A 27,969-nucleotide genomic window follows, 5' to 3' on the forward strand; every position below is an offset into this window, starting at 1 on the left:
CCCTCGCTCCTAACCTGCCCCTCCGCATTGCCCCAGGAATGCAAAGATAAGGAGGTCTCCGTCCTAGATCTCAAAAGGGAATCCTTAGCACCTGGAGAGAAAACCCACAACACATTCTGCTGAGAAATAACTCCAGGGTAAACACCGTTGGGCTATTTTGAGCCTTACAAACACACACGCAAACACTCCTATGAGGACTGAACGAGTCAAGTCTTCTCAGATCTTCCTGCCAAACGCAAGACACCCAAAAAGTTAGATCTGCCGGAGAACCCGTCGCGTGCCCTCCCTTCTCCCCCTCCCGCCACGGCCGCTGGCGCAGAGGCGCGCTCCAGAACAAACCGAAGCCAAGAGCAGTCCGGAGCACGAGCGAGTTCAGGCGCGATGCTGCAGCAGCACAATTTCCAAGACGGAATGTCTCCTCATAACCACAATTAGAGGCATGTTGGAGGCAAAGGGAGCTAATTACACCCTCCTTCCACCAGATCAGCGTTCCCTCCACTGCCACCCCTCCACGCTGCAAAAAACAAAACGCCTCTCCTTCTGCCAAGCCAGAGAGGGGCAGACGCAAGCCAGCTGGCATCTCACACACACAAAGCTGCCTGCCGCTGAGTCAGACCCTCGGCCCCTCAAGGGCAATACCGGCAGCGGCTCTCCAGGGTCTCAGGCAGAAAAGGGTCTTTCACATCACCTGCTCCCAGATCCTTTTACCTGCAGATGCTGGGGGCTGAGCAGGGGGACATTCTACATATCAAAGAGATGCTCTACCACTGGGTCCCATGACCCCTCCCTAAATGGAACCAACTTGGATTGAGTCAGACCATTGGTCCATCAAGGTCAGTATTGTCTACTCAGGCTGGCAGCAGCTCTCCAGGGTCTCAGGCAGAGGTCTTTCACATCACCTATTACCTGATCCTTTTAACTGGAGACGCTGGGGTCGAACCCGGATCCTTCTGCATGCCAAGTAGATGCTCTACACACTGAGTCACGGCCCCTCCCCATCAAAGTGTTGTCTACTCAGACTGGCAGCAGCTCTCCAGGGTCTCAGGCAGAGAAGGGTCTTTCACGTCACCTGCTTCCTGGCCCTTCTAACTGGAGTTGCTGGGGGTTGAACCTGGGACCTTCTGCATGCAAAGCAGAGGCTCTTCCACTGAGCCACGGTTCCTCCCCAACACATGAAGCTGCCTTCTACTGAATCAGGTGCTTGGTCCATCAAGGTCAGAACTGTCTACTCAGACTGGCAGCGGCTCTCCAGGTCTCAGGCAGAGGTCTTTCACATCACCTGCTGCCTGTTCCTTTTAATTGGAGATGCTGCCGGGGATTGAACCAGGGACCTTCTGCATGCCAAGCAGGTGCTCTGCCTCTGAGCCACAGCTCCTCCCCATCCGTTGCCTAGCTGGCAAGACTTGCTACCCATCCCATTTCTCCACCTCCACAAAGTGAAAAGGCCTCCTGCCACCCCAGGAAACCCTGTCCCTCAAGGCACGCTGGAGCCCAAGAGGCACAGGCAGGCAAAAATATTTTTGGCAGGCATCCTGGACGGGTTACACAAAGGAGGGGAGGGGAGAAAACACCCCCTGACTCTTAAGGGTTTGATACTGGCCCCATCGACCGAAAGCAAGTGCGCATCCAAGCTCAAGGCCAAGTGAATACCCAGCAGCTCAAGCCCCCACCCCACTCAAGAAGGGGGTGGGGGGGATCCAGGGTGTACAAACACAATTATTTGTGTTATTTTAAACATATATTAGCCATCTTTCTCCCTTGCAGAATTCAAGGCAACTTACTATATAAATAGAACAATAATAAAAAACACAATAAAAACAACATAAATTAAACAACAATTATTTAAAAAAAAACACCATGAAAGGTCACAATTTAAAAACTTCAATTTAAAAACGAAATCTGTCAAACACAGCCTCCAATAATAACATCTTCAGCTGCCCCCTAAAGACAGTGAGGGGGCCAGGCGTACCTCCCTGGGGAGGCTGTTCCAAAATCGTGGGGCTGCCACCAAAAAGGCCCTGTCGCGTGTGCCCACCAGAGGAGCATCTTGGATTGGCAGGACAGTCAGGAGGGCCCTTCCCTGCAACCTTAGTTCCCAGGCAGGAACGTGCGGGAGAAGACGGCAGCTGCCAGCAACCCTTGGCCACCCACAGAAACAGGGAGAACTTCAAGCTGCCTCACTTCCAGGACACTTGTCTCTTGCCAACCGTCTCCCCAGCATGCGCCATTCACACATGCACGATGCCAGCTCCTCCCCTACAATATCAACTCAGTCTAGCCACTGGGGGAGGGGGAATCTTCCAGCAAAGGAGGAGGAGGAAGAGAAGGAGAAGAAGAAGAGTTGGTTTTTATATGCCGACTTTCTCTACCGCTTAAGGGAGTCTCAAACCAGCTTACAATTGCCTTCCCTTCCTCTCCCCACAACCCTAACCCTGGGAGGTAGGTGGGGCTGAGAGAGTGTGACTAACATAAGAACACAAGAAAGGCCCTGCTGGATCCGACCCAGGCCCATCAAGTCCAGCAGTCTGTTCACACAGTGGCCAACCAGGTGCCCCCAGGAAGCCACTAACAAGACGAGTGCAGCAGCATTGATCCTGCCTGTGTTCCACCGCACCCAAAAGGTGACCAAGGTTGCCCAGCTGGCTTCATGTGTAGAAGTGGGGAAACAAACCCGGTTCACCAGATTAACCTCCGCCGCTCATGTGGAGGAGGAGTGGGGAATCAAACCCCGTTCTCCAGATCAGAGTCCACTGCTCCTAACCACCACTCTTGACCACTACACCACGCTGGCTCTCTATCCCAGCGCCCCCCCCCCCCAGTGAAGAGGACGAGACAGCGGTCACAGGCAGGCAGCCCTCCTCCTCCTCTTCCCTGGTCCACACTGCCTTTGCCTCAGGTTAAAACTGGCCCAGGCTGGGGCGATGGAGCTTCCACATTCAGAGGCAGCAGGGACAGTTGTTGGGGGGGGCAAGGGGAGGGCCTGGGGTTCTTGCACAAAAAGAGCCTCGGTGTGATGAGCGCAGGAACACTCCCGGGCAAAAGGGCACCAGGGTTTCTCCCGCAACGAGCGCCGCGGGGCCCTGCTGGCCGGCCGCTGAGCCGACAGGGCACAGTGGCAGCAAATCCACAATCCAGCCACTGTCCCTTGCTGCAAATTACCCTCGCAAGATGGTGAGCTCAACAGGAATTAGCTATCCTGCGGGGAGCAGGAGTCGGGGCAGCTTAAAATAAATCCTAATGCAAAGCCACAGACAACTCTCTTAAGTCTGCACACACACACACACACACACACACAGAGGCAGAGAGGTCTTCCTGCATTTCCTTTCGGAGATTTGGAGGTGGGGGCCCTGCGCACACCGATTCTCTTGTCCTCCTGGCGGGGGGGGGGGGGCTAAGAAAACCCCTTTGGCCGTGCAGCCCACAAGGAAGGTGGGTGTAACCGTGGAAGACCCAGCCCTAAGGGGGGAAAAGGAAGAAAAAACAGGCATGGCAGACAGAACGCTGCCGCCATCTTGGGAGCCAGAGTGGAACAAATGCTTCAATTAGGAGATTAGGAGGCAGGGGGGCGGAGGGGGGCAGGATCAGCTCCTCAAAGTGGGTCAGTCGGCAGCCAGGGCTTTGCACGTCTTCCCTGTAAGCTTCCAGTGGTCAATCTCAGGCAGCATCCCCCCCCCCCCCCGGCCGAGGACGTCCAGCCAGTATAAATAGAGCAGCCTGACAATCCTCCAAGCCAGAGGGGCGGCTATTAGCAGGGCTTTTAAGAATCACTTCTGCAGGCTCCTAATAGCATGATCTTGTGAAAAATGCAGGGAACGTTGGGGCTGAAACCGGCTCGTGAGGCTCGGGCCGCCCAAGACTGCCAGGCGGAGAAGCCTTGCCAGTAACCCAGGCCCCTTGCCCTCCCCCTGCATGTCCCTCTCTGGGCGAAGAGGTGACGGTGGGTGCTGGGGCTTGCACAGCTACTTGGGGGGCAGTCACACCCACTGCCCCCCAGCCCATACACACTCTCCATGCAAGACAGCCAACCCCTCCTCCTGCGACAGACCTTTGGGAGGGCCATTCTTCAGGGCACAGTGCAGGCTTTGTGCCCAGGCGATCCCAAGTGAAGACTTCCAGGCAGCAGGGCTAGGGAAGGTTTCGCCCCCCCAGGACCCCCCTCACAGACAGATGGTGCTATGGGGCAACTGAGCCAACGTCCAGGCTGCCACCCACTCAGAGGACAACAAACCAGGGGCAGCCTCGCCTGGCCGAGGAGTGGAAGGGCACCCCATGCCCCCCCCGGCAACCCAAGTGGGTAGAGATCCAGCTTCTGCCCAAGCCGGGGCCACTTCTTCTCCACCAGCGCTCACGGACCCCGCCTCAAGGACACACCTTGGATGCATTCAGAGAGGGCCCCTGCATCCCAGTCGCACCTGGCGCCTGTCTCTGACAAAGAGGGCGACGGACAAACACCCCGGCCCACAAAGCACCATCCCCTCAAGATCTCCCGTGCAAAAGGCAACGCAGGCCAGGACGGGCTTGAACACACACATGAACACATATGAAGCTGCCTTCTACTGAACCAGACCCTCGGGCCATCAAAGTCAGTATTGTCTATTCAGACCGGCAGTGGCTCTCCAGGGTCTCAGGCAGAGGTCTTTCACATCACCTACTTGCCTCGTCCCTTTAACTGGATTGAACCTGGGACCCAGGGATTGAACCTGGGACCTTCTGCATGCCAAGCAGATGCTCTACCACTGAGCCACAACCCTTCAAAAAATACCTCCCGCTTAAGAGATATAAGGCCCAGAGAAAGAAATGGGAAAAGCATATGGAGGGAGGAGGTTTTGGCCAAGGAATTTTTTCCAGTTTTTCCAATGAAAAACATGGGAAATTTTGGGAAGCACCGGAAAAAAGCCCATCCTATGAAATATTTTTGCTTTAGGTAAAAAGGTTTCAGAGCACAGTTTTGCTCACTCTAAGATGTGCAGTACTGAAGATTAATCACCAATGTTTTGTTTAATGACAGCTACTTCTGAGTAATGAAAAATATCCCAAATTACTCCCCCCCAACGCATGTTCCAAAGTTCTGCCCTGTCCTAGAAAGAGAAGACAGACTGGGAAGAACCCCAGAACAGAAGCTGTTGGCTAAGCAGCACAGAGAAAAACCATGCCATGAAAGGCTCCCCCCCCCCCACACACTTCTTTTAAGCCCAGAGCAGATCTTCTTGTGATCTTTTCCTGGGTCTTCCAGGGGACACCCAAGAGACTGTACAGCAGCCAGAGGGCTGCCAATAGCTCACAAATTCCCTCTTGGAAACCCCTGATCTGCAGCACTTGAGAATGAAAAAATCACATTTACAGCTGAGCCTCCACAACAGGTTTTCAACCCATATATTTATTGTTCTGTCCTCAATGCCATAAATATGACACAGAATGGCCATAAATATGGCGAAAAGTGCAATCCTAAGAAGAATTCATAGAATCCTAGAGTTGGGACCACCAGGGTCATCTAGTCCAACCCCCTGCACAATGCAGGAAACTCACAACTACCTCCCCCTCACATCCCCAGTGACCCCTACTCCATGTCCAGAAGATGGCCAAGATGCCCTCCCTCTCATCATCTGCCTAAGGTCATAGAATCAGCATTGCTGACAGATGTCCATCTAGCCTCTGCTTAGAAACCTCCAGGGAAGGAGAGCTCAACACCTCCCGAGGAAGCCTGTTCCACTGAGGAACCACTCTGACTGTTAGAAAATTCTTCCTAATGTCTAGATGGAAACTCTTTTGATTTAATTTCCACCAGTTGGTTCTGGGGCAACAGAAAACAACTCGGCACCCTAATCTATATGACAGCCCTTCAAGTACTTGAGTTATTCCACTCCTTCATTTCAGTGGGCTTAGACTGGAGTAACTCTCCTTAGGACTGCACTGAAAGAGCCAACTGCAGAGGCCGGCCACCTGACAGCAAGGCTGATTCTGTGAACTTGGGCAGATCATGAGAGGGGAGGGCAGGAAGGGTTGTGTCAATGCTTGGCTCTCGTGGCCCTTTCATACATGCCCAGGGAAATGCCCATCGCCACTTTGGGGTCAGGAAGCAATGTTCCTCCAGGCCAGATTGGCCAGGGATCCTAGAGGGGGTTTTTTTTGCATAGAGGAGGAGAGTGGGGGGAGGGAAGATAGTTGTGAATTCCCTGCGTTGTGCAGGAGGGTTAGACTAGATGATCCTGATCCTTGAGGGACCAGCACTATGTTTCTATGCATACGTTAAGTTACAGCATTTTATGCTCTTACAGCAGTAAAATAAGTTCAGGCTTGATATACGAAGTTCAGGCTTGATATACGAAGTTCAGGCTTGATATACATACACATGAACACATGAAGCTGCCTTATACTGAATCAGACCCCCCTGGGTCCATCAAAGTCAGTATTGTCTACTCAGACAGGCAGCGGCTCTCCAGGGTCTCAGGCGGAGGTCTTTCCCATCACCTACTGGCCTAGTCCCTTTAGCTGGAGATGCCGGGGATTGAACCTGGGACCTTCTGCATGCCAAGAAGACTCCACCACTGAGCCTGCATATATTTCAACTTTTCTGCCAACTTCCATTATCTTCCCATACCTTCAGATTTTCTGGACATTTGACATCCATGCTTCCATTATTATACCGACACGGGGCAAGTTTTAAAACCACAAGTTGAAGACATCTCTGTTTTCAGATAAGGCCGTGGACAATAATTGCTGTGCTTGGGAAGCAGGCCGCCAAGACAGCGTGGGCACATCCATCCACGCAGATTGCTAAATGGGCCCCTCCGGTGCCCCGTCTGCTCCAGACAGTTAATCTGATTTCCTGGGAGGGAGGGGAATGTGGCCTGCTTCCTGGAGAGAGCCAAGGCAGAGCGCCCATCACAGCTAATTAAGAGCTGCTCATCAGCTGTGGGGAACTGGAGGGCGAAGGGCAGGGATGCCCCCCCCCCAGGCTAACAGGCAAAGTGCCTGTCACCATCATCATACTCTGCAGCCTCGGAGGGATGCACAGAAGTCAACATGGCAAACTCCCCCCCCCCCACAAGGGCAGGTCATTTCTCAACTTCTCCAGGAACATGACTCCCTCCGTCCTCTTGGGTGTTTTTCTGCTCAGGCACAGAACAGGCTGGGCGGCTCCCGGAGGGCACTGAGGCCCGCTCTTTGCACAGGGTGGGGGGGAAGAGTTTGTTGGGGGAGGGAGTTCTGCAAAGCCCAGCTCCTGCAGCAAGAACAGGAAGATGGCAGAGATTTTAAGGGAGAACATAAAGAACATAAGAAGGCCATGTTGGATCAGACTGAGGCCCATCAAGTCCAGCAGTCTGGCCACACAGCGGCCAACCAGGGGCCTCTGGGAAGCCCCCAAACAAGATGACTGCAGCAGCATTGTCCTGCCTGTGTTCCAAAGCAGCTAATATAATAGGCATGCTCATCTGATCCTGGAGAGAATAGTTATGCATGACTAGTACCCATGTTGACTAGTAGCCATGGATAGCCTTATCCTCCATAAGAACACAAGAAAGGCCCTGCTGGATCAGACCCAGGTCCATCAAGTCCAGCAGTTTGTCCATAGTGGCCAACCAGGTACCTCCAGGAAGCCCACAAGCAAGACAACTGCAGCATTATCCTGCCTGTGTTCCATAGCATCTCATATAATAGGCCTGCTCCTCTGATCCTGGAGAGAACGGGTATGCATCATGACTAGTATCCTTTTTTACCAGTAGCCATAGATAGCCTTATCCTCCATAAGAACATAAGAAAAGCCCTGTTGGATCAGACCAAGGCCCATCAAGTCCAGCAGTCTGTCCACACAGTGGCCAACCAGGTGCCTCTAGGAAGCCCACAAGCAAGACAACTGCAGCAGCATTTATCCTGCCTGTGCTCCACAGCACCTATGATAACAGACATGCTCCTCTGATCCTGGAGAGAACAGGTATACATCGTGACTAGTATCCATGGATAGCCCTCTCCTCCACAAACATGTCCACTCCCCTCTTAAAGCCTTCTATGTTCGCAGCCATCACCACATCCTGGAGCAGGGAGTTCCACAATTTAACTATTTAAATTGAAGTAAGCCTCTTTGACCAAAATGGGACTCTGGAATAGACTGGCTTAGGTCGGCTCCCCAGCGGTAGCCGGTCCCCTCCAAAGCGCCGTGGCAGATCACACCGTGCAAATTAAATCACGCTGAATTCCATATCTTTATAAATCATGTGTACATTCAAAACTGTGTTTACCTTCTTGGAACTGCCAAAGTTCAATAAATATGTAACCTGCTGGTTACGTAGCAGCCTCTGATACGCCGCAACCTTCCTATCTTACTAGACAAGCCCAGAGAGGCACACAGGGTGTGTGCGTGTGCATTTTAATTGCATTTCATTTTATTTTGAGATGAAGAAAAGGAACTTCTCTGGGCCAGAAATCCAGAGTCTGCACCACGAAATCTTAAACCCCTAGACGAAATTATTACCTTTCTCCCCTTGTTTGGCCTCATTTACTTTACTTCCGAAAGCCTGGCTTTAAAAGGATTTCAGACACCTTCAGCAAAGACAGAGAGCAATACCTGAAGGTTATAGGGAGGTCAGAGCTGGCGGGAGAGTAACGGAGACCCTCCTCCATACCTGCCCCGCCCCAGCTCTGCCCTATCATGCGAGTGCACCTGCTTCTCTGAGCCCCTGTAGTGAGGAGGCACAGGCCCAAGTCCCTGGCTGGCCTGGCCCCCATTATTCTCTCTCAGCCTAGCCTACCTCAAAGGGTTGCTGTGAGGATAAAGTGGAGGAGGTGAGAACTATGCGCACCACCCTGAGCTTCTTGGCAGAAGGGTAAGAGAAAAACAATGCCATTAATAAATAAATAAAACTGCCACAGCCCTCAGTCTCTCTTGCCCTGCTTCCAACCTTGCTTCCTTTTAAAAAGGACGATATCCTTGAGGAGAGTATCCCGTGGCCTGGCTGTGCCGCCTTCCCAGATTCCACGAATCGAGGCTGGAGATTGGCCAACGCCACGTGCCGATGCCGCAGCCCCCGCCAGGCACATAGAATCATGGAGCTGGAAGGGGTTACACAGGCCATTTAGTCTAACCCCTGCCCAATGCAGGATCAGCCTAGAGCATCCCTGACAAGTGCTTGTCTAGCCGCTGCTTGAAGACTGCCAGAGAGGGGAAGGAGCTCACCACCTCCCTGGGCAGCCCATTCCACTTCTGAACTACTCTAAATGGAAAAAAAAAATCCTGATGTCCAACCGGACCTTTCCGCCTGCAATTTAAACCCATTATTGCGAGTCCTCTCCTCTGCTGCCAACAAGAACAGCTCCCTGTCCTCCTCTAGGTGCCAGCCCTTCAAATATTCAAAGAGAGCAATCCTGTGTCCCCTCAATCCTCCTCGTCGCTCTCCTCTACACCCGCTCCATTCTGTCCACATCCTTTTTGAAGTGGGGCATCCAGAACTGCACACAGGACTCCGGGTGCGGCCTGACCAATGCAGCGTACAGCAGAACTATGACCTCTTGTGATTTGGATGTTATGCCTCTGTTGAGGCACCCCAAGATCGCATTAGCCAGGATAGGCCAAAGCCCAACCCAAGAGGTGGGGTTGCCAGCCGGCCACCAAGTCCTGCTCCACCAGCTACTTATCCTGCACTGCCGTTTGCCGCCGCCGCCTTCTCCGTATCAGTCAGCAGCGGAGAAGCAGGTGACGGGACCCAATCCACACAAAGGGAAGGCTGGAGCCCACGTGGCCAAGCAATTCCCCAGAACCCTGCCAGCGACCCCCAAGAACCACAGCCAGTCCCAGTCCCCAAAGCCAGGCCGGGTGGGACCTTCACAAAAGAAAATGCGCTTTCCACACTGGGCCACTTCTCAGCCTTCCACAGCCAACAGCTGCCCAACCAGTATACACTGCCCTTAGCCACTGGAGTCAACAAGATTAAAGTTCAGCATTATTTATATGGACTTTTCTCCCCTCTAACTAGCCTTTCCTACAAAGAGTTCAGTGTCATACACAGTTCCCATCTATCACTTTCATTCTGTCCACACAACAACCCTGTGAGGTAGGCTAGGTAGAGAAAGAGAATGACTGACCCAAGTTAACCCAGTGGCACAGGGATCCGAATCCAGGTCTCCCCAGTCCCAGTAAAACACTCGAACCACCACACCACACAACTCTTAAGTTTCTACTGTTTCCAACCCCACAACCAAATACAGCAAGGAATTTGGCTAGGGGTGATAAGAGATGAGGAGTTGGCCTGTCCGGGAGGGGGCTGCACTCCCACTGAAGAAGGACGTTTGTCGCTTGGGGGTGCCACTAAATCCCAGCCCACCGCTGGAGGCTCACGTGTCCCCCCATGGAATGTGCCACCTTTTAACTAGGTCACCATTCGCCAAATAGCGTGATCTGGCCACGGTGATCCGTACTCTCATCACATCTCTGTTTGACTACTACAATGCACCCTCCTCATGGGGCCTGCCTTTGAAAATGGTTCGGTAACCCCACTGGTTCCAAAAAGTGGCAACCAGGCTACTGTCAGGGGTTGGTGACCGCGACCGTCTCACCCCCTGCTGAAAGATCTGCCCACGTTACCCATCTGTTTCCGAAACAGAGGTCAAAGTGCCGGCTCTTAAAGGCTGGGGGCTGGGGTACCTGGAAGACTGCCAGTTTAGGCCTTCATCTGAAGTAGCGAGCTTGGTGCCGCCACCTGCGCAAACAGGGCAGGTGCGACTGGGCCTGGCCACAGGTGTTGTGGGTCTCCCTCTGGAATGCATTGACCAAGCGGGTACTGCACTGTTCTCTGAGACCCCCGGGCCAAACATTTCTCGGCATTTAACAAAAGGGCTCCTTCTCAGAGCTGTTTTTGTGACCCCCTTCTGGGCTGAGAGCCGGTTTACAGCTAATCTTGTTTTCCTGACCCTGGCAAGCTGTTGGGTAGTTGTCTACGGACACTTCTAAAATTGACGTTTCCTAATAATCAAGTATCATTTTTACTTTACCAGCTGCTTTGAGCAAGTCCCTGGAGAGGAACACGTCCAAATGAATAGCTAAACAGAAGGATCTCAAAGTGACCGAGTCGCTGGGACCTCTTGTTTCTGTGAATGCTTCCCGGACTGGGATTATAAATCCACTTTGACCTGCCCGTCAAACAGACCAGCAGTAGCCATTTGGGCAGCCCTACCCCCAACAAATGCCAGCGCAAGCAAAGTGGCCGACCATCACGCCCGTCGTATTACCCGGTCTCGTGCCCTGGTAAATTACTCCTATCGAGGCAAGAGCCAGGGACAGCGTGATGGGGGGAGGGGGGCCAGGATCCTGAAAGCTGTTTGGAGAGACGACTTGGGGTCTTCTCCTTGGGTTCTCTTTGACTCCCAAAGGCTCATGCCCCAAAAACCTTGTCGGTCTCTGAGCCTAGGGCGCCCCAGGCCTCGGATCCAGAAGGAAGTCGATCTCCCTTTCTTTTCTAAACTCTGCCTGTTAAATGTCAAGGCCTCGGGTGGGGTCATTCAGAGTGATGGGGCACAGAGCCATCAGTCTACGTGTGGTACCCACCCCTCTTTCTCCTTTTCCTTGGCCCTGACCTTGTGCCTGGAGAAGGGGGGCATCCATTCAAACCCAGGCAAAACAGAAGCTGTGAGAGTGGGTGGGCACGGACAGGCCAATTGGCTAGAGGGCCATGCTCGCCTGGGAAGGGCAAGCCCCCAACTTAGGGGTACTGCTGGCTATTCCCAGCCTTGGACTTCCAAGGATTGCCTGTGGCTCAGAGTGCCTGGCTGCTGCCATTCCTGCCCCAGTGACCACTGGGCAGCACTACTGCAATGCGATCTTTCTGGGGCTGCCTGTGAAGACTGTGTGGTGACCCCTGGGGGGGGGGCACAGGGCTGCAGCTAGATCGCTAACAGAGATGAGCTAGGAGAGCTGCTCCAAGATGCCTCCCCTCAGACAAGCACGCTGCCTATGGGTGCGTTCCCAGGGCCCCTTTGAGCGTTTGGGGCTTACACGTTTCACGGAGGGCCTGCCCCACGTGCACCTGCCCAAAGCCTTGCTCCTGGCACAAACTCACGCAGAGGCACAGACTGGTCCCTGGAAGGAGCAGGGCCCTCCTTAGTGGTGGCCTCTGAAAGGCAGAATTCCTTCTCTCAGGGGGTATCGTATTTTCCCCCTTCTCTACTGGCCAAACTCACCTATGGGGGGAATTGAGCTCTGGTGCGTGCCACTGATTCCTGTGGACTCTGTGGGGTTTTGTGCTCCCGGAGGAGTGGCGGGCTACGTTGCCGTTGGTTCTCCTTTAAATGGAGCGCAGCTCAATTGCTAGCTGGGTTGGTTTGGAGAGCTGGAAGGTCGGTGGTCCCCGCCCAGGGGAAAGGACCCCCTCTCGCCCTTACTGACCGGAGAACGGGGCGCCTGGCAAAGCGACCCTCCGCTCTCAAAAGCTGCCACTGAAACCGTCCCGGTCTGTCCGGTGCTCCTGGACTCGAGGCCCTCCGACCAAGCGACCCGCCGGCACCCAGCTGCCAAGGTGCCCCCGCTATGCCCCAATGGCATATGCAACGCCGCCACCACCGTGCCGAAGTATCCGCTTGACCCCCGTGCTCCTCTGCCCTCAGGAGCCCGTGTGGGCACGCTGCGGAGGGGGGCTGCAATCACCCTCCCTGCTCTGACCTGGCACCACCCCCACCCCCACCCCCACCCCGGGGCACACGGCCGGCCGGGAAGGAGGGGGGGGCGGCGGCGGCAGCAGCAGCCCCAGGCAAGGGGCACCGCCAACACCAGAGGCAGCGCCCAGGCGCACCAGACCCCGGGCCCTTGGGCCCCCTCCCCACCCCACCCCACCCCACCCCACCCCGGAGCCAGCAGGGCGCGCGCACACGCCCCCCCCCCCGATCCCCTGCCTGCAGGGCCACGCTTTTCCTCCTCCTCCTCCTCCGGAACACCTGCCTGGTGCCCAGGAGGTGGGATGGGGGGGGGCACCACACTCCCCACCCCCACCCGGAAACCCGGTGGGGGCTCCGGCGGGGTCCCACGTACCTGTCGAGGGCGGCCTGCGGGGCCCGCATGCTCATGTTGCGGCGCGCCGGCGGCCCCCGGGGCGGCGAGGAGGGGGCTCAGGAGGCGCCGCGCCGGCCCTGCGCGACCACCCGCCGCCCACGCCGCGCCCCTCCGCCGCCGCCGCCGCCTCCTCCTCCGGGCATCGTCCGGGGGTGGGGGCCCTTCCTGGGGACCCTCCGCGCCCCCCCTCCTCCTCCTCCGAGTCCGCAATGCGCCTCCGCAATGCGCCGCCCGGGTGGGTGGGGGGGGTGAGGGCTGCCCCGGGGGCGACGACAGCGACGGGGTCCAGCCGGCCAGCCGCCCTCCTCCTCCTCCTCCTGCTGCTGCCGGCTGGCTGGCTGGCTGGCTGGCTGCGGACGGCGCCTGTCCCCCGCGCGCGGTGGGGCTTCGGGGCCTGCCGCCAGGCGCCTGTGCAGCCACGCCGGGCCGGGCCGGGCCCCGCGCCGCCCAGCACCCCCGGCTCGGGCCTAGGCGCAGCCCGCCAGCCCCGGCCTTTCCTGCAGGCGGACCCGCGCCCCAGACCCGCAACGCCCGCACGCACGCACGCCTGCGCGCGCCGCCCCCAGCGGGGGAGGGGGGGAGGGAGCGGGGGGGGCTCCGCAGGCGGCAGCAGCAGGTGGGCGGGGGGCAGTGGGGAGAAGCTGCGACGCGCTGCCTTGGGGGGGGCCCAACGAGAGAGAGAGAGAGAGACCCCCACCCCCGTGTGGCTCCCGCCCCCTCGGGCTGGGGGGGCTCCCTCGCGAGAGAGGCCGGTCCCAGCCCCCCACGAACTGCCTCCTGCTCCCGCCTAACCGCCTGCGGCCGCAGACCGGGCGGGGGGGGGGGTGGGGTGGGGTGGGGGGTGGGGGGTGGGGGGGCCGTGGCTGGCTGGCTGGTTCGTTGGTTTGGCGCGCGCCCCCGGCCTCCTCCTCCTCCCCCCCCCCCAGGAACCTGCTGCCCCAGCTGCCTGACGAAATAGGAAACATAAAAAAAGGACAATTAAAAAGAGAGGCATGAAAAGCCAGCATTTGAAGAAGCCCGGCCCAGCGGACAACACGCACGACAGAAAAAGAGACCCACTCACAGTTTAACATTGCAGTTCCCAGGTGAAAATAGTGTTAAAAGATCAAGCCTTGCATTAAAAGCCTGGGCAAACAGAAATGTTTTCACCTGGCGCCTAAAAACAAGCAGCGTAGGTGCCAGGGGAGCCTCCGGGGGAGAGAGATTCCATGGGGGGGGGCGTGTACCATCAAGCCCCTTCCAACTTATGACACCCCAATGAATGAATGACCTCCAAAACATCCATCTTTTGGAAGGGATGCTCATTAAATGTGCAGATGATACTACATTGGGAGGGGTAGCAAACATGGTAGAAGACAGAACCAAGATGCAGGATGATCTTGACAGGCCAAAGAAATGGGCTAGAACTAATAAAATGCACTTCAACAGAGACAAATGTAAAGTTCTGCATTTAAGGTAGGACAAATCAAATGCACAATTATAGGATGGGGGAGACTTGTCTGAGCAGTAGTGTGTGCGAAAAGGATCTTTGAGTCTTAGTAGACCAAACCCTGAACATGAGTCAGCAGTGTGATGCGGTAGCTAAAAAGGCTAATGCGATCCTGGGCTGTATCAACAGAGGTTCAGATCATGTGAAGTGATGGTATCGCTTTGCTCTGGTTAGACCTCACCTAGAGTATTGTGTTCGGTTTTGGGCCCTGCAATTTAAGAAAGATGTAGTCAAGCTGGAGCGTGTCCAGAGGAGGGCAAAAAAAGATTGGTTCTTGTAGGTTATCCGGGCTGTGTGACACTGTCCTTCAGTGTAACTCCTCTGAAGATGCCTGCCACAGCTGCTGGCGAAACGTCAGGAAAGAAAATACCAAGACCACGGTCACACAGCCCGGATAACCTACAAGAACCAATGAACTCTGACCATGAAAGCCTTCAACAATATTTTGCAAAAAAAGATGGTTGAGGGGTCTGGAGACCAAGTCCTAGGAGGAAAGGTTAAAGGAGCTGGGTATGTTTAGCCTGGAGAGGAGAAGACTGAGAGGGGACATGATCACCATATTCAAGTACTTGAGGGGCTGTCATACAGAGGAGGGTGCCAAGTTGTTTTCTGTTGCCCCAGGAGGTCGGACCAGAACCAACGGGTGGAAATTAAATCAAAAGAGTTTCCATCCAGACATTAGGAAGAATTTTCTAGCCGTAAGAGCAGTTCCTCAGTGGAACAGGCTTCCTCGGGAGGTGGTGGGCTCTCCTTCCCTGGAGGTTTTGAATCAGAGGCCAGATGGCCACCTGTCAGCAATGCTGATTCTATGACCAGAGGCAGTTCATGAGAGGGAGGGCACCTTGGCCATATTCTGGGCATGGGAGTGTGTGTGTGGGGAGGTAGTTGTGAATTTCCTGCATTGTGCAGGGGGTTGGACTAGATGACCCTGGTGGTCCCTTCCAACTCTATGATTCTATTATCTTACCCTTAATAGCCATCCTCAGGTCTTCCAGACTGAGGGCTGTGGCTTTCTTTATTGAGTTCATCCATTGCACGTTGGGCCTCCCTCTTTTCCTGCTGCCTCCATCTTTTACTAGCATTATTGTCTTTTCCAGTGACTCTTGTCTTCCATGAGCTGAAACCAGAGATATTCTCCAGGAAGAATGAGCAAAGACTCTCCTGTAGCCAAAAGAACTGAAAGGTCTTGATGGATGTTGGTTTTAAAGAAAAAGAGGTTACGCGGGGAGTGATAGAGGAGGGGGCGGGGGGGAGCAGCAACAGAGCGTGCGTTGGAACATACTTTTAAAACTTTGGAAAACAGAGGTGACACCAAACACATTCCCGTTAGCAGTCTGTCGGTAGAGCCAGTGTGGTGTAGTGGTTAGGAGCGGCAGGCTCTAATCTGGAGAACCGGGCTCAATTCCCCCACTCTTCCACACAAAGAAAGAAGGGTGGGATATAAATGTTTTAATAAATAAATAAATTTATCAGTCCAGACTTCACCTTCATTCCTGCCTGTGTCCCTCAGTCCAGGGAGGGTGACTTTTCCCCTACTTTCCAGTTTTAGGGTTAGACATAGTGTTTAGTGTTAAACATAGTGTCGCCAAGTTGGGAATTAACCAAACCACTAGGGTTGCCATCCTCCAGGTTGTAGCTGGAGATCTGCTATTACAACTGTTCTCCAGGCAACAGAGATCAGTTGCCCTGGAGAAAATGGCCACTTTGGCAATTGGACTCTATGGAATTAAAGTCCCATCCCCAAACCCTGCCCTCCTCAGGCTCCGCCCCCAAAATCTCCAGGTATTTCCCAACCCAGAGCTGGCAACCCTACAAACCACTCTCCGCACAAGATGGCGGCTGTTGTCAAGGCAACCTCTTGTGTCCCTCCTAGAGGCTTCTGCCAGCAGCACCTTCCCTTTGATGACCCGTGGGGAAACCAGACGGAACTGGCCACTCAGAGTAATCTGCATACAGACCCAGAGCCTTCTGGGAAACAGGCTGGCAGGGTGGGGTGGGAGTCGAGATTCCATGGCCAAAACCGGCAGTTCCGGTCTGCTGCTGTCACAGTGCCCCCCCCACACACACACACCTTCTTTCATGCTGCTAAATGGGGTGGAGGCAAGACTCACCCTAACTGGGGGGTTTTCTGGCCCCTCACACATCTCTGGCAGGCCAGGAAGGTCCCGGGTGGCATCAGGGGCCAAGGGGCTTCCCTGCCTCTGGACCCCCTCAGACACTTCGGGCACCTGAAGAGAGCTCCGTCTCAAGAAAGGGCTCCTATGAGGAAAGGTTGAAGGAGCCGGGTCTGTTCAGCCTGCAGAGAAGACCAAGAGGGGACATGAGAGAGCCATCTTCAAGTCCTTGAGGGGTGCCAAAACAGGTTGACATTAAATCAGAAGAGTTTCCATCTAGACATTAGGAAAACTTTCTGACATAGCGGTCCCTCGGTGGAGCAGGCCTCCTCTGGAGGTGGTGAGCTCCCCTTCCCTGGAGGTTTTTAAGCTGAGGCTGGATGGCCATCTGTCAGCAATGTTGATTCTGTGACCTTGGGCAGATGATGAGAGGGAGGGCACCTTGGCCATCTTCTGGGCACTGGGGGTGTGGGGGGGAGGTGGTTGTGAGTTTCCTGCATTGGGCAGGGGGTTGGACCAGATGACCCTGGTGGTCCCATCCAACTCTAGGATTCTATGAAAGCTTTTTCTGGCATAAATTTTTCTCTTCTTTAAGGTGCCGCCGGACTTCCCCTTCCTTTTGCCACCTCCATTGGTGATGACTGCATGATGGACTGTGGGGAAGTCCTGCAGCTGGAGAGACGGGCCCCGAGATCTGCCAGCACATTGTGGGCATGAGGGCCCCCTTCTTCCAACCCAGTGGTTCTCAAAGTGGGTAGTACCACCCCCTGGGGGCGGCAGGATTACCTAGGGGGGCACCAAGAGGCAAGGGGGCTGCAGGGGGGGCACTAGAGGTGGGCCCCTTCAACTGTGTGGTTCACTAATTTACAATAGATCAAGCTATGGCACCACGCTGGCAAATTTGGTGAAAACTATCGGAATTTTTTACAGATGTTGAAGAGCTGGTACCGCTGGATCGAGTTCATCAGTTTTGTTGAATAAGTTTAGAATAAAGATTTTTAATTTGATTTTAAATAGATGTGCAATTAATTGTTACTGATTTGAAACTTTATTGTTATTATCTTCTTTAGTGCATCATGCAAACCCCTATTTTGAATAATGCTTTTTATAGGATAGGGTAGGGGGTGCTGGGGTTGAGATTGTGGAACCAAGGGGGCGGTGGCCCAAAAAGTTTGGGAACCACTGTAATCCAACCCAAGGGTGCAGGAATTGAGGGTGTTTCCTTTGTCGTAGACAGATCACTCTTTGCTTACGGGGGGGGGGTCTATTAAGATGATCCACCCTGAGCCAGATGGGCTTTCTGACTGCCCCAGGGGATTATCCGGTTGATAGGGTTGGTGCTCCTGTTGATGCCATGGTTGACCTCTGGAATGAGGAAATGACCCAGCTGGTTGACGCGGTTGCTCCTTGGTGCCCTCCCTCAGGTGTGAGAGCCCAGGTAGCCCCTTATTTTACTGAGGGGCTGCAGACGATGAAAAGGCAAAGGAGACGGTTAGAGCGGCTGTGGAGGAAGACTCGGGCCGAATCTGGTGGGAGATGGGGAAAAGCTCGTTCTGGAGCGGTGATGGTGGCGAAGAGACAGCGCCTTTCCCGCCACCATTGCACCTGCGCAGTGTGGGCCAGCCGAGCTGTTCTGGGCGGTCAGAGGCCTGTCGGGGTCTGGCCCGCAGGAGGAGGCAGACTGCTCCGTGACCCGCCGTGACCGTTTTGCCCAGTCCTTTGCAGATTAAATCTCTCCCATCTGTTCCAACTTGGCCTCTACATTAGAGGAGTCATGGTGGTCGATGTTGCCTGGGTGCTGACTTGTCCAATAGTGCAGGATACTTTTCAGTTTGTTCAGTCTGAGAATGTGGACAGGATCACTGGAGATTTCATAGAATCTTAGAGTTAGAAGCCGCCATAGAGGCCATCTAGTCCAACCCCTCTGCTCAATGCAGGATCAGCCTAGAGCATCCCTGACAAGTCCAGCCTCTGCTTGAAGATGGCCAGTGAGGGGGAGCTCACCACCTCCCTAGGTGGATGATTCTACTGCTGAACTACTCACACTGTAAAAAAATATTTCCTAATATCCAGCCGATACCTCTCCATCTGCAATTTAAACCCATTATTGTGAGTCCTGTCCTTTGCTGCCCACAGGAACAGCTCCCTGCCCTCCCCTAAATGACAACCCTCCAAATACTTCAAGAGAGCCATTCTGTCTCCCCCCCCCCACCCTCAACCATCTCTTATCCAGCCTGAACATTCCCAACTCCCTCAGCCTTTCCTCGTAGGACTGTCACCTACCACCTGGTTGTACAACCCTTGCCCTTTCTGGCTAATTAAAGTGGGGGGGGGGGAATTGGGGGCTGGTTGACTGACTGGTCTGTGCCTCCCAGAAGGAGGGGGTAGTTGCCTGTCTCAACTTGAAACCAATGCCAGCGGTAGAAATCCCTCACCCCCTCATCCCCAGTGGCAACAAGCAAGCCCTGGGGATGTGTCTGACTGCTTCTTAAATCAGTTTGAGTCAGCAAAATCCAAACATGCCCAATATACTGCGTGGCTACTAAGGTTGCCAACCTCCAGGTTAGGCCCCGCATTCTCCTGGGATTACAACTGCTCTGAAGACCACAGGGCTCAGTTCCCCTGGAGGAAATGGCCGCTTTGGGAGGCGGGCTCTATGGAATCTCATCGTTACCAAGGTCCCTCCCCAAACTTCCCCCTCTCCAGGCACCCACCCCAAATATCCAGGTATTCCCAGGTCAGAGTTGGCAACCATGATGGCTACTGTGCAGTGAAGGAAAGGCAGTATTCAGATGCCCAGAGTATACCTGTTAGCCGTGTTGCTACTCTGAACAGAGCCTGTCTGCGGTTCCCATTTCTTCTGACAAGGGTATTATTCCCATCACAGATCCTCTCAAAGAGCACTGTTCACCATAGTATGAGGTGCAGGGGCTGAGTCTGCATAGATAGGTTCTGGGGTTCAAGCCTGCCTCCAGCCCTTTTTCAATGTTACTATGCTCCTGGGGTCTGAACTCGCTCATACTGAGAGGGAAAGAGATCTGGGGGGGGGTCATGGTGGATAGCTCAACTCAGTGTGCCACAGCAGGGGTATCAAGTTGCTAGACCTCAACGAGGAGTTCCCCTCTTTCCAGCCCTTGTCCCACTCGGTCCCCTTCTGTGCTTCTCACAGCTGCCACCTCAGCCCTCTGATATTCAGGCAATGCGGATGATTCACATCCCTGTTGAAAATAAGCAGGTGTCTGAAGGACCCTAGACAAAAGAAACTCCCCATAATCAGTCCTTGATAGGAATTGTTAATGGACACTGGAACTGGGGTGCACGCCCCCCCCCAAACTGGGGCGGGGGCCTGACACTGGTGCCAGGGGGCCTCTTCTGCTCCCCCCCTTTCACTCCAGGGCAAGACAGAGCTTGCCATGAGCCCACACAGCCACCAGGGGATGCTGTTGGCCCACAGGACTGCCTTTGGCCAAGGTTGTGGAGGGGGGAGCCGCCGCTGTGGTCACCTGGCGGCTCAGGACAAGCTCCTCCTCCTCCTCCTCCTCCTGGAAGGAGCAGCCTCTTGTGAAGAAGGGCCACACTCCTCCTGGATGAACACTTAAAGCAAAGTGTCCGTTTGCTTTGGGTCTCCTATCCACACTCAGGACACACAAAAAGCACTTCTGCAAATGTATGAGATTGAAAGAGACCTTGGGGTTGTAGTGGAAAGCTCAGTGGAAATGCCAATGGCAGGGGTGCAGAGGGCACACTCCATGCTGGGGATTATTAGGAAAGTAAAACAGCCAAGACTGTTACTCCCTTGTAAAGAGCTATGGTTAGGGTTGCCAACCTCCAGGTACTGGTATTTAAAGACCGTGTGCTGTTATGAAGCTGAGCAAAAAAGGGTTTTGATATAACAAGCACACAAGCCACAAATATTAAAATTAGCAATGTCTATGTCAATTTAAATTATATTGTGTAAGCAACATACAACATCACAAGCCATGCATCAAAAAGCATATTACAGCATATGCTTAATTAACAAAGTACAAATTTCTCCACAACACAATTCAGAATCAATGTACAATGTAAGGTACAAATCCCAAGATGTACAATAGATCTGAGCCAGAAAGTATCAGCAAACAGTAGCGTGTCCCAAAAGAAAAAAGCGCTGTGCAGGGCACGCGCAATGAAAACTTTGAAGCTGACTCAACGCCATATATGCGTCTCAAAGTAGCGTGTCCCTAAAGAAAAAGCGCTGTGAGGGGCATGCGCACTAAGAACTTTGAAGCTAATCAAAACGCCGCTCCTGCGTTAAAAAGCTTGTAAACAAAGTGAAATACATTCTGCTTGATGGTAATAAAGTGGAAAACAAATTGTAAATACCGTCCTTGAAACAAACTCGAAGGTTAAAAATTATGAAAGGTAGTAGTTTGCTCAGACAAGTACCGGTAAATGCTTGTTTCAGTTATTTCCTTCTTCAGAACATTAATTAACGTGCATGTGTGTGTGTGTGTTAAGTGCCGTCAAGTCGCTTCCGACTCATGGCGACCCTATGAATGAAAATCCTCCAAAAGTCCTATCTTTGACAACCTTGCTCAGATCTTGCAAATTGAAGGCCGTGGCTTCCTTTATTGAGTCAATCCATCCCTTGTTGGGTCTTCCTCTTTTCCTGCTGCCCTCAACTTTTCCTAGCATGACTGTCTTTTCCAGTGACTCTTGTCGTCTCATGACGTGACCAAAATACGATAGCCTCAGTTTAGTCATTTTAGCTTCTAGGGTCAGTTCAGGCTTGATTTGATCTATAACCCACTGATTTGTTTTTTTGCCAGTTAATGTGCATAATCCATCTGAAACAGATAATACATAGCATACACCAAAGGTAATACATCTAAGGAATTCTAATTCAAAATAAGCCCTTTTAAAACCACAAAAAATGAATGAAACCTTACCAGACCACAACATTTGCAGTTCTCAGAAAGGGTCTCATATGTCATCTGTGAAAGCCTCATTGCTAGCGTTCTAAGTTAAAGGAAGACTGCTTCCTAAATCAGGTGGTAGTAATCAAATGTAAGACCCTAAATTAAAGGTATATGGGGAATATTTCTGAGAGAACAACCAAAGTGTAGAGCAATTAAATGAAACTTGTAAGGAAGAATTCAGACCATAAGGTTGTTCCGTTTTAAAAAGTTGTATAAAGCAAGCCTCTTGCTGACTGAGTACTCTATCTGTATCTGTAATAGAAAAATTGTTCTTGCGTAATTGCCAAATGGCAAAAAATTGAAGATCTGTGTCTTTGTGATTATGGTTAATGAAATGTTGGACCATGGGAGCGTCCAGAACCTTGTTATGTATTCTAGAGCGGTGACACCGATCCTATATTTCAAGGACCTAAGGGTTTTGCCAACATATAAAAAATTACAAGAACACCTGACAATATAAATAAGTCTTTTGGAGTCACAATTTGTGAAGGAACGCAAGGTAAAACAGAAACCAGTAAGGACACACTCAAATTCTTTGATTGGTAATGCCATAGAGCAATTAACACATCTACCACAACGATGGAATCCAAGGGGAAGTGTGGTTTTATTATATGAGGTACTAATATCTTTCTCGTTAGTGTCTCCCAAAGACCTGGTTTTTTTCATACCAATAACTGGTTGTTGTTCACAGCCTGGTATAGATTGCACTATGTGCCAATGTGTGTGTGTGTTAAGTGCCGTCAAGTCGCTTCCGACTCATGGCGACCCTATGAATGAAAGTCCTCCAAAATGTCCTATCTTTGACAGCCTTGCTCAGATCTTGCAAATTGAAGGCTGTGGCTTCCTTTATTGAGTCAGTCCATCTCTTGTTGGGTCTTCCTCTTTTCCTGCTGCCCTCAACTTTTCCTATCATGACGGTCTTTTCCAGTGACTCTTGTCGTCTCATGACGTGACCAAAATACGATAGCCTCAGTTTAGTCATTTTAGCTTCTAGGGTCAGTTCAGGCTTGATTTGATCTATAACCCACTGATTTGTTTTTTTGGCAGTCCACGGAATCCGCAACACTTTCCTCCAACACCACATTTCAAAGGAATCTATTTTCTTCCTATCAGCTTTCTTCATTGTCCAGCTTTCACACCCATACATAGTAATAGGGAATATGATGGCATGAATTAATCTAGTCTTGGTGGCCAGAGTCACATCCTTACACTTCAAAATCTTTTCTAGCTCCTTCATGGCTGCCCTTCCCAGTCTCAATCTCCTTCTAATTTCTTGGCTGCAGTCTCCCTTTTGGTTGATGGTGGAGCCAAGGAAGAGAAAGTCTTGAACAATTTCAATTTCCTCATTGTCAACCTTAAAGTTGTGTAATTCTCCTGTGGTCATTACTTTTGTTTTCTTGATGTTCAGCTGCAGTCCTGCTTTGGCACTTTCTCTTTTAACTTTCAGCAGTAGTTGTTTCAAATCTTCACTATTTTCTGCCAATAATGTAGTGTCATCAGCATATCTCAAATTATTAATGTTCCTCCCTCCAATTTTCACTCCACCTTCATCTAAATCTAATCCTGCTTTCCTAATTATATGTTCTGCATATAGATTGAAGAGATAGGGAGATAAAATACATCCTTGTCTGACACCTTTGCCAATTGGAAACCATTCCGTTTCTCCATATTCTGTTCTAACTGTGGCCTCTTGTCCAGAGTACAGGTTGCGCATCAAAACAATCAGATGTAGTGGCACACCCATTTCCTTTAAAACCAGCCATAGCTTTTCATGATCCACACAGTCAAAAGCTTTGCTGTAATCTATGAAACACAAGCTGATTTTCTTCTGAAATTCTCTCGTACGCTCCAGTAACCAGCGTATATTTGCAATATGATCTCTAGTGCCTCTTCCTTTTCTGAAACCAGCTTGAACATCAGGCATTTCTCGTTCCATATATGGTAACAGCCTTTGCTGTAAGATTTTGAGCATCACTTTACTTGCGTGAGAAATTAATGCAATGGTCCGATAGTTGTTGCAATCTTTGATGTCTCCTTTCTTGGGAATTGGAATGTAAATGGATCGTTTCCAGTCTGTGGGCCATTGTTTTGTTTTCCATATCTGTTGGCATATTCTTGTCAAGATTTTGATGGACTCCGTTTCTGTGGCTTGAAATAGCTCTATTGATATCCCATCTGCTCCTGGTGATTTGTTTCTCCCGATTGCTCTCAAAGCAGCTTTCACTTCACTTTCTAAAACTGTAGGTTCTTCTTCAAAAGATTCTTCTTGGAAAGAATCTTTTATCCTTTCATCTCTTCTGTATAGTTCTTCAGTGTATTGTTCCCACCTTTTCTTTATTTTGTCCTGTTCAGTTAATGTATTTCCATGCTGATCTTTCAGCATGCCTAACCGTGCTTTAAATTTCCCTTTGATTTCTTGGATCTTGTGGAACAGATCTCTTGTTCTTCCTTTTTTGTTGTTCTCTTCTATTTCTTTACACTGGTTATTATAATAGGTCTCTTTGTCTCTACGTGCTAGTCGCTGGAACGTTGCACTTAGACTTTTGATTCTATTTCTGTCACCTTCTACTTTTGCTTCTCGTCTATCTCTGGCAATTTTAAGAGTTTCCTCAGACATCCATCGAGGTTTTTCTTTTCTTTTGGCTACAGGAATAGTCTTTGCACATTCTTCCTTGATAATATCTCTAGTTTCCACCCATAATTCTTCAGGTTTACATTCACTTGAACTTAGTAATGCAAATCTGTTCCTTACATGGTCTTTAAACTCTTCTGGAATATTGCTTAGATTGTATTTTGGTGCTATGAATGTTTTGGTGTTTTTCTTAAGCTTTATCTTGATTTTCGATATTACCAGTTCATGATCTGTACCGCAGTCGGCTCCTGGTCTTGTTTTGGCCGAGAGAATAGAGCTTCTCCATCTTCTGCCTCCAATTATATAATCTATTTGATTTCTATACTGGCCGTCTGGTGATGTCCATGTATACAATCATCTATTTGGTTGCCTGAAACATGTGTTTGCAATGAACAGATTGTTGTCTTCACAGAATTCTACGAGGCGTTCTCCTGCTTCATTCTGTGCTCCTAGCCCAAATCTGCCAACAACATTTGATTCTGCTTTGTTTCCTACTTTTGCGTTCCAATCACCTATGATTATCAGCATATCTTGTTTAGGTGTGTGATCAATTTCTTCCTGAACACTGGCATAAAAACTTTCAATTTCTTCCTCATCAGCATCTGTAGTTGGGGCATAAACTTGAAGGATGCTTATGTTAATAGGCTTTCCCTGAAGTCTGATTGATATTATTCGGTCAGACTTTGCATTATAGCTCCTGACTGCCTTTGCTACATCTTGCCTCACTATTAAAGCAACTCAGTTTCTTCTCTTTTTGTCATTCCCTGAATAAAACACTTTGTAATTTTCTGATTGAAAATGTCCTAATCCAGTCCACTTTAATTCACTTACTCCCAGGACTGAAATGTCCATGCGTTCCATTTCTTGTTTAACAATTTCAAGCTTACCCTGATTCATGCTTCTCACATTCCATGTTCCTATTATATGCGTCGAACAGCTTCGGACTTTCCTTGTGCATCTATTCATGTCAACCACTGAACGTCCTTTCGGCTTTAGTCCAATCGCATCATTAAGAACAGCGCTACTCGTACTTGTCCTCTGCTCTACCCCAGTAGCAGATTGAGTGCCATCCGACCTGGGGGTCCCATCTTCCAGCACTATATCTTTTTTCATTTTGGATTGTCTCATCATAGGGTTTTCAAGGTAAAGGTTGGTCAGAAGTAGTTTACCAGTGCCTTCTTCTGCGCAGTACTAACCAGAGTTAGCCGTAGTGGCACTGCCGTTGTCTACGAAAGATCTTCCGCCAGTGTCACCTTCCACTACTGCTGCTGCCCAGTAGCTAACCTTCAGGGATTCCTCTACCCCCATCCCCATTGGAACTGCCTGTTCTCTTCTGCGGATGTGGCCATTGATCCCTTAAGGGGGTGGATGCATCTTTGTCTGGTGTCTCAGCTGTGACCATTCCGTCTTCAGTGACTCTGCTAGGAGTTTAGTCTCTTGATAGAGTCTAGACCCCTTACGGTATTGCTCTCAGCTTCCCATGTGCCAATAGTTATGAATAATTCATTTAATGTCAGGAGCCAATGCTGTATATTGCAAAGAAAAAGTTAAAGCTTTATTCTTCTTCTGAGTTTTAGTGGACAATAGTTTTTTTCGGTCAGTTCTTGCACTTTTTGTGATTGCTGATGTGATGACCTGCTCAGGATAGCCCTTTTCCCTGAAATTATTAGACAATGTATGCGCTGCTCTATGAAAATCAATATCACGAGAAGAGTTTCTTTTAATTCTGAGAAATTGACTGAAAGGTAAACTATTTTTGAGATGACTAGGATGGAATGACTTATAATTCAATAATGAATTTTTGGTACAAGGTTTTCTATAAGGTCTAACACCTATAGAGTTGTTCTTATCTATATAGACTTCCGTGTCTAAAAATGGTACCGATTCACTGGATACTATCCCAGTGCATTTAATGTTAGAATGACAATGGTTAAGATACTTTAAGAATTCATCAAATGAAGGTTTATCTCACATGATAAGAAAAATGTCATCAATATAACGTTTGAATGAAAGAATGTATGGACGAAGAAGATTATTATTAAAAATAAATTGGTTCTCAAAAGAAATCATGAAAGTATTAGCAACTGATGGGGCACGCGATGAGCCCATAGATACTCCTTTGACTTGGAGGTAAAAGTCATTCTCAGATCTGAAAAAGTTATGTTCCAAATTGATGTCAAGGATGTCTAAAAGGAATGAGGTGAGCTGGTGTAACTCTGTGAGATTGTAATAGCTCCGCTATGATGCTTCGGACTTCATCCAAAGGGATGCTTGTGTAGAGAGCATTAACATCTACAGTGGCTAATATGCTGCCAACTGGAACATTATGGTTTTCCATCTGTTGAATAAAATGTGTTGTGTCCATAACATATGATTCTGTTAAGATGGAGAATGGATGTAATATGCTCTCTAGATATTTAGTTAATGGATCATGAATGGAATTGATTCCTGAGACTATAGGTCTACCTGGTACTGGGTCAATCTGTTTATGCACTTTAGGTAGAACATAAAATATTGGTGCTCTAGGGTGCAAATTGATCAAATAGTCTGCTAGCTCTTGTAGGTTATCCGGGCTGTAGGTTATAACAGTCTGCTAGCTGTTTTGAGATGTAATCTTGAGCCAAAGCATTATGTACTACTGTACATACAAGGGCCATTATCTCTAAGGTGGGGTCGTGATTTAATTTCTTATAGGATGTGGTATCTCCTAATTGCCTATAAATTTCTCTCAGATAATCAGATTTTCTAAGAATCACCAAAGCCCAGCCCTTATCAGCTTGTTTAATGACTATGTCAGGAATCAGGATCATTAGCCAATTCTTGGGCAATCTTGAGATCCTGTGGTGTAAAATTGGAATTCCCTGATTTTTTGTGCTTTTCTAAATTTGCGATGTCTTTAAGCACTAGCGTGTGAAATGTGGATATTAAATTATTTTGATTAGTTGGAATAAATGATGATTTAGGTCTGAATTTTGTAATGTGTTCTTCTTGAGTAGAGGATCAAAAAAAATCTCTTCACTTGAGCATACGTATCAGTTTAAAGATGTCTATCCTGGTCTGAAACGATGTGTAAGGTTCAGGTACAAAGCCTAAGCCCATGTTGAGAATTCTAGTCTCATCATTAGTTAACTGCTTATCTGAAAGATTGATCAGTAAAGTGGATTCTGAGCTGTGTGTCGTTGAGAAAAATACTGAGTGTATCCCCTCCCTCTAGGATTCCTAGGTCTTAAAGTATAGTCTCTAGAGGACCTCAAAAACCTCCCACAGGTGGATGCAGACTCCTTTAGAATCCTGCGTAGAGTTCTGGTCACCATATTTCAATAAGGATATTGCAGAGCTGGAAAAAGTACAACAGATGATTCCTGGGTTGGGGCACTTGGCCACAGAGACCGGGACCTTTCATTCTACAAAAAAGACAGCTAAGAGGAGACATGATAGAGGTTTATAAAAATTATGCTTAGGGCGTGTTGCGGGATTTTACTGTATTGAGACCAGGCCTTTTTGTCTCCCTTTGGATTTTCATCTTTGGTTCCCCTTCCCACAATCCTTTGCAAATATACTGCTGTGAGATACTGTTGCGCCTGAGTAATCATACCTGCATCACGTTCAGACATACACGCAAGCTACACGCATAAGCCACTGACTCGCAAAAGCCATTAGCTAGCAGAAGCTGCTTACAAGCAAAATCACAGAATCTGCTTCCCAGTGGCCCCTCTTTCCTTTCTCTTGCATACACTTCAAGC

The 27,969-nt window shown here is 50.5% G+C and overlaps 1 protein-coding gene across 1 annotated transcript in view; it reads right to left on the minus strand.

The window, feature by feature from the left end:
- Positions 1 to 13,067, minus strand: part of ARHGEF11 (Rho guanine nucleotide exchange factor 11) — a 57,173-nt gene extending 44,106 nt beyond the window's left edge. Inside the window, 1 exon segment of the mRNA XM_056853261.1 lies at positions 13,013 to 13,067. Coding sequence (XP_056709239.1) covers positions 13,013 to 13,047 — 35 coding nt within the window. The 5' untranslated portion in view covers positions 13,048 to 13,067.
- Positions 13,068 to 27,969: the final 14,902 nt, after the last annotated feature.

This window comes from Euleptes europaea, chromosome 7 (assembly GCF_029931775.1).
Source record: "Euleptes europaea isolate rEulEur1 chromosome 7, rEulEur1.hap1, whole genome shotgun sequence".
Taxonomy (NCBI): Eukaryota; Metazoa; Chordata; class Lepidosauria; order Squamata; family Sphaerodactylidae; genus Euleptes; species Euleptes europaea.